Source organism: Muntiacus reevesi, chromosome 11, assembly GCF_963930625.1.
Source record: "Muntiacus reevesi chromosome 11, mMunRee1.1, whole genome shotgun sequence".
In the NCBI taxonomy this organism is placed as follows: domain Eukaryota; kingdom Metazoa; phylum Chordata; class Mammalia; order Artiodactyla; family Cervidae; genus Muntiacus; species Muntiacus reevesi.
In genome coordinates this window covers 68,201,022-68,213,291 of record NC_089259.1, presented here as the reverse complement: position 1 = coordinate 68,213,291, position 12,270 = coordinate 68,201,022, and the positions used below count along the sequence as shown (strand labels likewise).

The window sequence follows — 12,270 nt, the reverse complement described above, 5'->3', positions numbered from 1 at the left end:
GTACATATTTAAAGATATCACGCTGATAAATCCTAGTTTAATATTTTTCTACAAGATCATTTGACTTTAAAAACCCCTCTTGGGTGCCTGTACACTTGTAACTTCATCTCGTATTTACCATGTTCCTGCCAAGTTGGACGTTTTCTTTTCAGATTGCCTTGATAATCATAAGATGATATAGAGGCCTTCAAGACTTGAGTTATTTTAGTGTTGTCTTCATTTCAGATATGCTCTTCAGTCACCAGATGGGCAGCCTGATGTGAAAGAGCAAAAGACTCTGAACTGACATGAGCTTGTTCAGATTCCAGCTCTTCTGTTTAACAGCTGACCGCCCTCAGACCAGTGATGTGACCTCACTCAGTCTCAGTTTCCTCATCTGTGAAATGGGGCCAGGACTTCCTGTGTAGCTGGGTTGTAGTTGTGAGGATTAGAGATAGTCAGTGTCAGGGTCCAGTACAGAGCTTGTTGCACAGTTCTTACCCCCCAGGAGTTGAGAGAAGCGTGTGCACATGTACAAATGATGGAACAGAATAAGACAGGTCCTTCTTGAGAGATGAGAGATATAAACAAAGCCTTAGGAACCCAGCAGGAAGAGAGATGAATACAGGATGGTTTCATGGGACAGTGCATTTGGGCTGAGCCTGGAAGGATAGGCAGTATATTGACAGGCCATGACAGGAGGGGCAATTCCATATGGAAAAAAGTTGTGAAGGAAGGCAGGGCTCCTGCTGCTTCACTGGAGTCCAACCCTCCTCTGCAGAGTCTCACATCATGCCCCCATAACCACAACAGTGTTTCTACTGTAAGTCTCCACCATCACTGAAGGCCCCTTGATGTGCTTCTAGATGGATGTTATCAAACCTGCATTGCCATTTCCTAGTTTGCCTTTAGTTTGTGTGTCTGCTGTTCAGTGAGAATTGGTGAAGTTTAACTTAGAGGAAAATAATGTGAATAAGAACATCTTCCTGTCTGTGGGAGGAATTGTAGTATATACTCAAGTCAGGGTTTTCCCTTTAACCTAATCAGAAAATGGTGGCTGAGAAATTAGCCTGATTTGGATTTTTTTGCAAATTGTCTGAAATATTTTTCCCATTTGCAGAGTTAACAGCGTACTTGAAGTTCTCCTGTCAGACTTGGAGAGAGAGATAGCCTGTTTCTTACGCCCTAACTGTGCTAATCAGTCTGATTTTGGTATTGACTGTCTATTGATGTCCACGTGTAGAGTCTTCTCTTGTGTTGTTGGAAGAGGGTGTTTGCTATGACCAGTGTGTTCTGTTGGCAAAACTCTGTTACACTTTGACCTGCTTCGTTTTGTACTCCACGGCCAAATTTGCCTGTTACTCCAGGTAGCTCTTAACTTCCTACTTTTACATTCCAGTCCCGTATAATGAAGAGGACATCTTTTTGGGTGTTAGTTCTGGAAGGACTTGTAGGTCTTCATAGAACCATACAACTTCAGCTTTTTCAGCATTACTGATCGGGGCATAGACTTGAATTACTGTGATATTGAATGGTTTGCCTTGGAAACGAACAGAGATCATTCTTTCATTTTTGAGATCGCATCCAAGTACTGCATTTCGGACTCTTTTGTTAATTATGATGGCTACTCCATTTCTTCTAAAGGATTCTTGCCCACAGTAGTAGATATAATGATTATCTGAGTTCAACATTCAGAAAACAAAGATTATGGCATCTGGTCTCATCACTTCATGGCAAATAGATGGAGAAACAGTGGAAACAGTGGCAGACTTTATTTTTTGGGGCTCCAAAATCGCTACAGATGGTGACTTCAGTCATGAAATTAAAAGATGCTTACTCCTTGGAAGAAAAGTTATGACCAACCTAGACAGCCTATTAAAATGCAGAGACATTACTTTGCCAACAAATGTCCATCTAGTCAAGGCTGTGGTTTTTCCCATAATCATGTATGGATGTAAGAGTTGGACTATAAAGAAAGATGAGCACTGAAGAATTGATGCTTTTGAACTGTGGTGTTAGAGAAGACTCTAGAGAGTCCCTTGGACTGCAATGAGATCCAACCAGTCCATCCCAAAGGAAATCAGTCCTGGGTGTTCATTGGAAGGACTGATGTTGAAGCAGAAGCTCCAATACTTTGGCCACCTGTGCGAAGAGCTGACTCATTTGAAAGGACCCTGATGCTGGGTAAGATTGAAGGCGTGAGGAGAAGGGGATGACAGAGGATGAGATGGTTGGATGGCATCACCGACTCAATGGACATGAGTTTGAGTAATCTAGGAGTTGGTGATGGACAGGGAGGCCTGGTGTGCTGCAGTCCATGGGGTTGCAAAGAGTCGGAAACAACTTGAGTGACTGAACTGAACTGACTGAACAGAGTTAAATTCACCCATTCCAGTCTATTATAGTTCACTGATTCCTAAAATGTCGATGTGCACTCTTGCCATCTCCTGTTTGACCACTTCCAATTTGCCCTGATTCATAGACCTAATATTCCAGGTTCCTGTGCAACATTGCTCTTTACAGCATCGGATTCTACTTCCATCACGCATCACATCCACAACTGGATATTGTTTTTGCTTTGGCTCCATCTCTTCATTCTTTCTGGAGTTATTTCTTCACTCTTCTCCAGTAGCATACTGGGCACCTACTGAGCTGGGGAGTTCATCTCTCAGTGTCATACCTTTTTGCCTTTTCATACTGTACATGGGATTCTCAAGGCAAGAATACTGAAGTGGTTTGCCATTCCCTTTTCCAGTGGACCATGTTTTGTCAGAACTCTCTGCCATGACTTGTCTGCCTACATGGCATAAGGGCTTCCCTGGTGGCTCAGAGGTTAAAGCGACTGCCTGCAATGCAGGAGACCTGGGTTCAATCCCTGGATCAGGAAGATCCCCTGGAGAAGGAAATGGCAACCCACTCCAGTATTCTTGCCTAGAGAATCCCATGGATGGAGGAGCCTGGTGGGCTACAAGAGTCGGACACGACTAAGTGACTTCACTTTCTTTCACTTTCACATGGCATAGCTGATAGTTTCATTGAGCTAGACAAGGCTGTGATCCATGTAATCAGTTTCCTTAGTTTTCTGTGATTGAGGTTTTCATTCTGTCTGCCCTCTGATGAATAAGGATAAGAGGATTATGGAAGCTTCCTGATGGGAGAGACTGACTGAGGGGAAAACTGGGTCTTGTTCTGATGGGCGGGACCATGTTCAGTAAATCTTTAATTTTCTGTTGATGGGCAGGGCTGTGTTCCCTCCCTGTTGCTTGACCTGAGGCCAAACTATGGTGGAGGTACTAAAATAGTGAGAGATTTTATTTTATTGGGTACTGAAATAGTGAGAGAGTTTATTTTATTAGGTTCACCATCTGTCCAATGCAGATGGTGACTGCAGCCATGAAATTAAAAGATGCTTGCTCCTTGGAAGAAAAGATATTACCAACGTAGACAGCATATTGGAAAGCAGAGACATTACTAACAAAGGTCCATCTAGTCAAGGCTATGGTTTTTCCAGTAGTCATGTATGGATGTGAGAGTTGGACTATAAAGAAAGCTGAGCGCTAAAGAACTGATGCTTTTGAACTGTGGTGTTGGAGAAGACTCTTGAGAGTCCCTTGAACTGCAAGGAGATCTAACCAGTCCATCCTAAAGGACTGAATATTCATTGGAAGGACTGATGCTGAAGCTCCAATACTTTGGCTACCTGATGCAAAGAACCGACTCATTGGAAAAGACCCTGATGCTGGGAAAGATTGAAGGTGGTAGGAGAAAGGGATGACAGAGAATGAGATGGTTGGATGGTATCATCGGTGCAATGGACATGAATTTGAGTAGGCTCCAGGAGTTGGTGATGGACAGGGAAGCCTGGCATGCTGCAGTCCACGGCATCACAAAGAGTTGGACATGACTAAGTGATTGAACTGAACTGAACTGAATGTGCTAAATAAAAGAGTGGATTTAAGTGCTTTTTCTAGAACACAGTTGAGATTGTAGCACTACAGAATGGTGCTATTTTCAGAAGCAATATAAAATCTATGCATAAAAACTAAGCAGAAGTGAAACAGAGGAATGGTAAAACGTGTGTGTATGTGTAAGTCTGGGAATCTATCTCAAAATGGCTTATTTTTTCCTCATGAAAACAAAAAAGCAGTAGATGGTATTAACTTCTAAACTCAGCAAAGAAAAAAATGTGAAATAATGATGAATGTCCATGAAAGAGCAATTGCTGCCTTTCATGTGATGCACCCAGTTAAGCTTTGAGTGAGCAGGAAAATTGTATGTGCCTGTGGCTGTCAGGAATGGTTACAATGGAGACAGTCTTTCAACTCCTTGTGGCCACATGCTTTGCATATTGTGATCCACACTATGAATGTGGTCCTACTATTGGTTTGATGAGAAAATATGCAACAGCCAGCAATAGCAAGTTACAATAAATTCCAGTCCTTTTTTTATTTATGGAGGGTGTTCATACACTTCTTTAGGTTCTCACAGCATCCTTGAATTTAGTGAGCCTTGTTTCTGAAGCACATTCTCTAAGAGAGGAAAGTGAGACTTAGGGAGATCAAGTGACTTGTTTATCAGGGAGACTCCAGTGTAACACTTGTTACTGCCCCAAGTTTGCTGAAGTAGAAGCAAAGAAATGAGGGTTTCATCTGCAGAAAGCTATTGCTGTGTATCCTAGGTTGAGGCCTGAGGGGTTTAGTAGAAACTTCCTGGAACTCTGCTTATGTATGCCAGGATCTGTCCAATGATAATTATGCGCAGTCTTAAGATTTCTAGTACAATACCATGTAGTTCAGTTCAGTTCAGTTTCTCATTTGTGTCTGACTCATTGTGACCTATGGGCTGCAGCATGGCAGGCTTCCCTGTCCATCACCGACTACCAGAACTTGCTCAAACTCATGGCCAGTGAGTCAGTGATGCCATCCAATCATCTTCTTATCCTCTGTCGCCCCCTTCTCCTCCTGCCTTCAGTCTTTTCCAGCATCAGGGTCTTTTCCAATGAGTCAGTTCTGCACATTAGGTGGCCAAAGTATTGGGCTTTCAGCTCAGAATCAGCTCTTCCAATGAATATTCAGGACTGATTTCCTTTAGGATTGACTGGTAGGATCTCCTTGTGGTCCAAGGGACTCTCGAGAGTCTTCTCCAACACCATAGTTCAAAAGCATCAATTCTTTAGCACTCAGCTTTCTTTAAAGTCCAAATCTCACATCCATACATGACTACTGGAAAAACCATAACTTTGACTATATTGTCCATCTCCCAACAAGGGAAGAAGCTCTGGGGTCATTTTTTTCTTCATGGGTGAATTCATTGTGCCCAGAACAAAGCCTGGCATATAGTCCATTCTCAAAACATCTCTTACATTCATCAGATTCAAGGTGGTGGTGGTGGTAAAAAATTCGCCTGCCAATGCAGGAGACTCAAGAGACTGGGATTTGATCTCTTGGTTGGGAAGCTACTCTGGAGTAGGAAATGGCAACCCACTCTAGTATTCTTGCCTGAAAAATTACATGGACAGAGGAGCCTGGTGGGATACACTCTAGTTCAGTTCAGTTCAGTCACTCAGTCGTGTCTGAATTTTGTGACCCTATAGACTGCAACATGCCAGGCCTCCCTGTCCATCACCAACTCCTGGAGTCCACCCAAACCCATGTCCATCGAGTCGGTGGTGCCATCCAACCATCTCATCCTCTGTCATCCCCTTCTTCTCCTGCCCTCAATCTTTCCCAGCATCAGGGTATTTTCAAATGAGCCAGCTCTTCGCATCAGTTGGCCAAAGTATTGGAGCTTCAGCTTCAACATCAGTCCTTCCAATGAACACCCAGGACTGATCTCCTTTGGGATGGACTGTTTGGATCTCATTGCAGTCCAAGGGACTCTCAAGAGTCTTCTCCAACACCACAGTTCAAAAGAATCAATTCTTCGAAGTTCAGCTTCCTTCACAGTCCAACTGTCACATCCGTACATAATTACTGGAAAAACCATAGCCTTGACTAGATGGACATTTGTTGGCAAAGTAATGTCTCTGCTTTTTAATATGCTGTCTAGGTTGGTCATAATTTTTCTTCCAAGGAGTAAGCATCTTTTAATTTCATGACTGAAGTCACCATCTGCAGTGATTTTGGAGCCCCCCAAAATAAAGTCTGCCGCTGTTTCCACTATTTCTCCATCTATTTGCCGTGAAGTGATGGGACCAGATGCCATGATCTTTGTTTTTTGAATGTTGAGTTGTAAGCCAGCTTTTTCACTCTCCTCTTTCACTTTCATCAAGAGGCTCTTTAGTTCTTCTTTGCTTTCTGCCATAAGGGTGGTGTCATCTGCATACCTGAGGTTATTGACATTTCTCCCAGCAATCTTGATTCCAGCTTGTGCTTCTTCCAGCCCAGCATTTCTCATGATGTACTCTGCATAGAAGTTAAATAATCAGGGTGACAATATACAGCCTTGACATACTCCTTTTCCTATTTGGAACCAGTGTGTTGTTCCATGTCGTGTTCTAACTCTTGCTTCCTGACCTGCATTTCTCAGAAGGCAGGTCAGGTGGTCTGGTATTCTTTTAGAATTTTCCACAGTTTATTGTGATCCACACAGTCAAAGGTTTTGGCATAGTCAATAAGGCAGAAATAGATATCTTTCTGGAACTCTCTTGCTTTTTCAATGATCTAGCGGATGTTGACAATTTGATTATCTGGCTCCTCTGCCTTTTCTAAACCCAGCTTGAACATCTGAAAGTTCACGGTTCATGTATTGCTGAAGCCTGGCTTGGGGAATTTTGAGCATTATTTTACTAGCGTGTGAGATGAGTGCAATTGTGCAGTAGTTTGAACATTCTTTGGCATTGCTTTTCTTTGGGATTGGAATGAAAACTGACCTTTTCCAGTCCTGTGGCCACTGCTGAGTCTTCCAAATTTGCTGGCATATTGAGTGCAGCACTTTCCCAGCATCATCTTTTAGGATTTGAAATAGCTCAACTGAAATTCCATCACCTCCACTAGCTTTGTTTGTAGTGATGCTTCCTAAGGCTCACTGGACTTCACATTCCAGGATGTCTGGCTGTAGGTGAGTGATCACACCATCGTGATTAACTGAGTTGTGAAGATCTTTTTTGTGCAGTTCTTCTGTGTATTCTTGTTACCTCTTCTTAATATCTTCTGCTTCTGTCAGATCCATGCCATTTCTGTTCTTTATTAGGACTGGGATACAGTACATGGATTTGCAAAGAGTCAAACGTGATGGAGCAGACACATGCACATAATGGTCAAACACATAAATGCTGTGAAAAGTTAGAGAATGAAAACAAATGAGAGTTTTTTTTATATGTCCAAGATTACAATGTAGTCACTATGAAATAAGTCCCATTACTGTTGATTAAATACTTGTATGAAGAACTGATCCTAAAAGTTAATGATTGCAGCAAGAGAACAGATTTTAAATCTTTTTTTTTCTTTTTTTCCTTTTGCTATCTCTGTATAGGATTTACAGCTTTTGGAAAATGGAGATCTAACTGAGATAGGAGATGGAGGAACCCCGCTGAGTGGAGGCCAGAAAGCCCGGGTCAGCCTCGCCAGGTAAGTGGGGTTTCAGTTGTCATCCTGCCCCTCCTCCTCCATGTCTCCTAGTGGACGTGAGCACACAGACTCTGCTCACTGGGTGGGCCTATGTGAAGCAGGGTCTTAGTCCTTTCCCTGGACTCTTGGAATGAACCTGGAGTTGTTGGATGCCATCATGATTCAGAGTTGAGACCCAGGGACTGTGTAGTGTCTCCTCCTGACGTCTCTCTACATCTTCTAGAGCCGTGTATCAGGACGCAGACATCTACCTCCTGGACGATCCGCTCAGCGCAGTGGATGCAGGAGTCAGCAGGCACTTGTTCGAACAGTGAGTTTGCTCCTGTTTTCTGTCATCTCTGCTTTCAAGGAACCCTGTAGAGATCAGGGAAGAGAGTTCAAGAAAATCTTTGTGCTTCAGGAGACTCTGCTTGTTCTGCCCTGGTGTCCCTCCCTCCCCTCCCTTCCCGCCACAGAAGATCCATCATAGAAAAATTTTGCATCATGATGAGGTCAGGACAGGAAGATACAGAAGGTGATTCTAGTGTGTGGAGGACAGTGGGCTCTGTGCTTTAGGGAGTGAGGAATAGATGGCAGATTTCACCCTGCAACTTGCAGTTGATTAATCCAGACCCCAGGGATAAGGAAGATTATGTATGGGTTTTTTTTCCATTTATTTTTATTAGTTGGAGACTAATTACTTTACAATATTGTAGTGGTTTTTGCCATATTTGACATGAATCAGCCATGGATTTACATGTATTCCCCATCCCGATCCCCCCTCCCACCTCCCTCTCCACCCGATCCCTCTGGGTCTTCCCCGTGCACGCCCACGTTGGATGTATGTATGGGTTTTAAATCAGAGAATGGATCTTGGTAACTTGGTACTTGACTCCCAGTGCTTTTCCTCCATAGTTTGTTTAAGAAAATTAGAAACAAAGTTTTCAGCACTGACATAGGGCTTCTGTGGAAATGCTTTTGTTGATTTATGCTTATTATTCTGTGGGTTTGGAAATACTTAATAAAGTATAGAATTTAAGAGTGATTTATTACACATCTGAGTATGACTTCAGTTATTTAACACTGCTTCACGGAGAAGGCAATGGCACCCTACTCCAGTACTCTTGCCTGGAAAATCCCATGGACCGAGGAGCCTGATGGGCTGCAGTCCATGGGGTCGCTATGAGTTGGACACAATTGAGAGCGACTTCACTTTCACTTTTCACTTTCATGCATTGGAGGAGGAAATGGCAACCCACTCCAGCGTTCTTGCCTGGAGAATCCCAGGGACTGGGGAGCCTGGTGGGCTGCTGTCTATGGGGTCGCACAGAGTCGGACACGACTGAAGTGACGCAGCAGCAGCAGCAGCAGCAGCATGGATCCTCGCTAGAATTAATAGTTAGATCCACAATGCAGGACTGACTTGAGTTTGAAACTCAGTGTCCAGAATCTTTCTGAAGTCCTGACTCTCACTTTGTTTCTGGAATTTGTTGTCAGTGGCTCTTTCTTGGCCACAGAATTCCTGAAAGTGAACATCTCTGATGCTTCTCTGTCCTAACACACGCTGACGAAGGCCTTTGGTAGAGTCTAGGCTGGCCTCTTTGAAAGCTGCATGAACTCACTTCTTCTGAAGCAGACTCCACATCTCCCCCACAATTAGTTCCCTTGCTATTATTCACCTTGCAAAACCCAATGAGCCTTCCAGCTGCACTTATTAATGCCCTGCTGTATGCACTGAGTTAAACGCCCTTGCAGATGTTACTGCAGAAAACCTCTCAGTTTACAAGGAGGACAGTGAGCCAGAAGAGGGGAAGGACCCACACTGGGCAGAATAAGGGAGACTAGGATGCCCAGCTCTCATTCCTGCCTCTGAGGAACCTGTCTCTACTTGGAGCTTGTTAAGACAGACTCAGGAAAAGGTCAGCCTAGTCAGGGTTTAGAGGGTTTTAATACAAGATAAGAAATGCTGAATGTAAATTGGAAGTGGCAGCTGGAGGCTTTCACTGAAGTTGGAAAGCTCCCTGTGCCCGGGTCTGGGCAGGAAGTGCCATGGGGGCCTGCAGGCTGGGCCGGTGTGTGGAGGCTGAGAAGAGGACCCAGTTCTTTTGCTGAAGGAAGAGTAGAAGTTCAGGTGTGGGGGGAGGAGGAAGCAGGGCTGTGAGGAGATCAGTAGGCAAGTCCTCACCTAGAGGAGGTGGGGTATTCAGCAGAGAGAAGCTATTTGGGAATTCTCGCTGTCAGGTCCTGTGTTAGTTTGCTGGGGCTGTCTGTCCAGGCTGCTGTCACAGAAGACCAGAGTTCGACAGCTTAGAAATAACAGAAATTTATCTCTCTCGATTCTAGAGGGTGGGAAAGTCCAAGGTCAGGGTGCTGACAGATTCAATGTCTGGTGAGGGCACGATTCCAGTACCCTTACATGGTGAAAAGGTGAAGGAGCCTTTTATCAGGGTACTCTTCCCACTCATGCAGGCTTCACCCTTATGACCTGCTCACCTCCCAGGAGCCCCATCTCCAGAACCTTCATGGTGGTCTTTGGGTTAAACCTGTGAATTTTGAGGATACAAGCAGTCTATAGTTTAGGCTGTCACAGTTTAGGGAGGGGATGGGGAACTTAAACAACAAAAATGAATTTTCTCACAGTTTTTGAGGCTGAAAGTCCAAGATGAAGGTGTGAGCAGTTTGGTTTCTCCTTAGGTCTCTCTCCTTGTCTTCCAATGGCATCCTCCTTGCTGTGTCCTCACATGGTCCTCCCTCTGTCCACGTGCACCCCTGTGTCTTTGTCCTTATGTCTTAGTCTCCTCTTCTAAGGACCCCAGTCTGATTGGATTAGGCCCACCCGAAACGCCTCATCTAACTTAATTACCTTCTTAAAGTTCTTGTCGTAAATTATAAGGGTCTGACAGCTAAGTTGTCAACATGTGAATTTGAGGTGTTATTTCTGATGTTCAGCAAGTCCAGAATAGCAAAGTAAAGAGGTTTCAGTAGAGTCAGCAGACATGAGAGAGACATGTGAGGAGCTCTGAGCTCTGCACACAAGGAGCTGGGATTCCATGTCCACTAAGCGGAGGTCATGGGGCAGGTTCCGCCAGTCTGTGTGTAACTCGTGCTTAGTGCTGGGGTGAAGAAAGAGCTCTGGAGACAGATGGTGGTGATGGCTGCACAGCGGTGTAAGTGTGCATTAGACCACTGAGCTGTATGCTTACAAATGGTAAAAACTGTGAATTTCATGTTATGTATCACTTACCACAATGAAAAAAGTGGAAAGTGGCATTGAATTTTTCGGAACAGAAGAGAGCAAGGCAGCTGACACATGACATGACCTCCAGCTTTGATCTCACCACACTTTCCCACCTTCTCCTCATCATGATTTGATGAATTTTCCCTGAGAGAACTTCCTTGTGTCTTGTCATGAGTTCAGTGACAGACACTAGTGCTGTGAGAGGGAGCCCCACCCCCACCCTTCTGGCATCTTGAGTATCTCAGTCTTCCTGTTTCCAGCGCCCTGCCCTGAACTCACAAATGTGTGTCACCCCATCTTGTGTGCACGTGCCCAAGTTCTCCATGTCATAGGGAGGGGACAGGAAGGTGTTCTGATTGTCAGGTACCAGTGTGCTGATCACAATAGCTCTCCAAAGTTTTCCTTCAAAAACAGGACATGTTTATAAAGTCCTCTTGAACCTTTTAGGTGTAATAACTTTTGATGTACACTTGACAGAAGCAAGTTGGTTAAGATTATTGTTTGCTAATCACAGTGATTTTCTCTGGGGAAACTTAGGGCAGGGAGCATAAATGCAATTTAGGAAATCACTCAGCAGCAACTGGAGAATGTTTTCAAGTTAGAAAATTGGATGAAACAGTATGCTATGAGAGATGGTAGTCATGGGGAGTGTTTTCTATTAAAAGTGAAAGAATCACACTTCTACTTGCCGTTAAGAGTTTCCTTTAGTCATGAATATATTAATATATCCCAGGTTATTAAGGTTTGTGACTTTTATAACTATATTTTGTGAATATTATGTGGGTTCTATCACCTACAGAAGGTGAGGGGCCTTAGGTGAACTGACGCAGTGTCACCTGTGTCCAGCCATGGATCCCGTCATGATCCAACCGCACATCCACCGAACCTTCCTCCTCCTCTGTCATCAGGTCTTCAGATCTGTCCTGATCAGATTCCCTGCTGCTGTCTACACAGCTCACTCTCCAGCCCTTCACAGCCCCTGCCCTCCCCTTCACATTCAGGAAGCAACTTCAGATCCTCAAACAGAGAACAGGCTTTTTTTTTTTTTGCTGTTCTGCCCCCCTCATCCTTCCCAACTCGTCCCCACTCAGTTATCCAGCTGTGCTGGCTCTATGGGGGGTCCTTTCTCACCCCGTTTGTCTGTACATACTGGTCCCTCTGTCCCAGAGCCAGGGATCAGTGCACCAGGACACAGAGGGAAGGTGGAAGACGGCCATGCTGTTCCCTCCTGCTCCTCCAGGGGGAGCTTGTGCCCCTTGTCTTCCCACAGCCCAGTGGGTGCACTTATGAGTCTCCCCACCCCCACCCCTAGAAGCTGTGAATGCAGGAAGGTGCCTCAGCCCAGTGTGTTCTGTCCCCGGCCCTGCACCTGCTGTGTCTTCTTCCAGGATGTTTCCCCAGAGAGTCTCAGGGCTCCTGTGTCTTCCCATCTAAGACAGCAGCCCCCCTTGCTTTTCCCTCAGAGCACAGGCCACAGTGTAATAGTGCATTTTCTACACTCACTCA

The 12,270-nt window shown here is 44.6% G+C and overlaps 1 protein-coding gene across 1 annotated transcript in view; it reads left to right on the top strand.

Annotated features, from left to right (window-relative positions):
• LOC136144152 (ATP-binding cassette sub-family C member 4-like) overlaps positions 1 to 12,270 on the top strand; it is a 160,706-nt gene that overhangs the window by 50,828 nt on the left and 97,608 nt on the right. The window contains exons 12-13 of the mRNA XM_065901810.1: positions 7,453 to 7,547; positions 7,771 to 7,857. Coding sequence (XP_065757882.1) covers positions 7,453 to 7,547; positions 7,771 to 7,857 — 182 coding nt within the window. The remainder of the gene's footprint in view (positions 1 to 7,452; positions 7,548 to 7,770; positions 7,858 to 12,270) is intronic.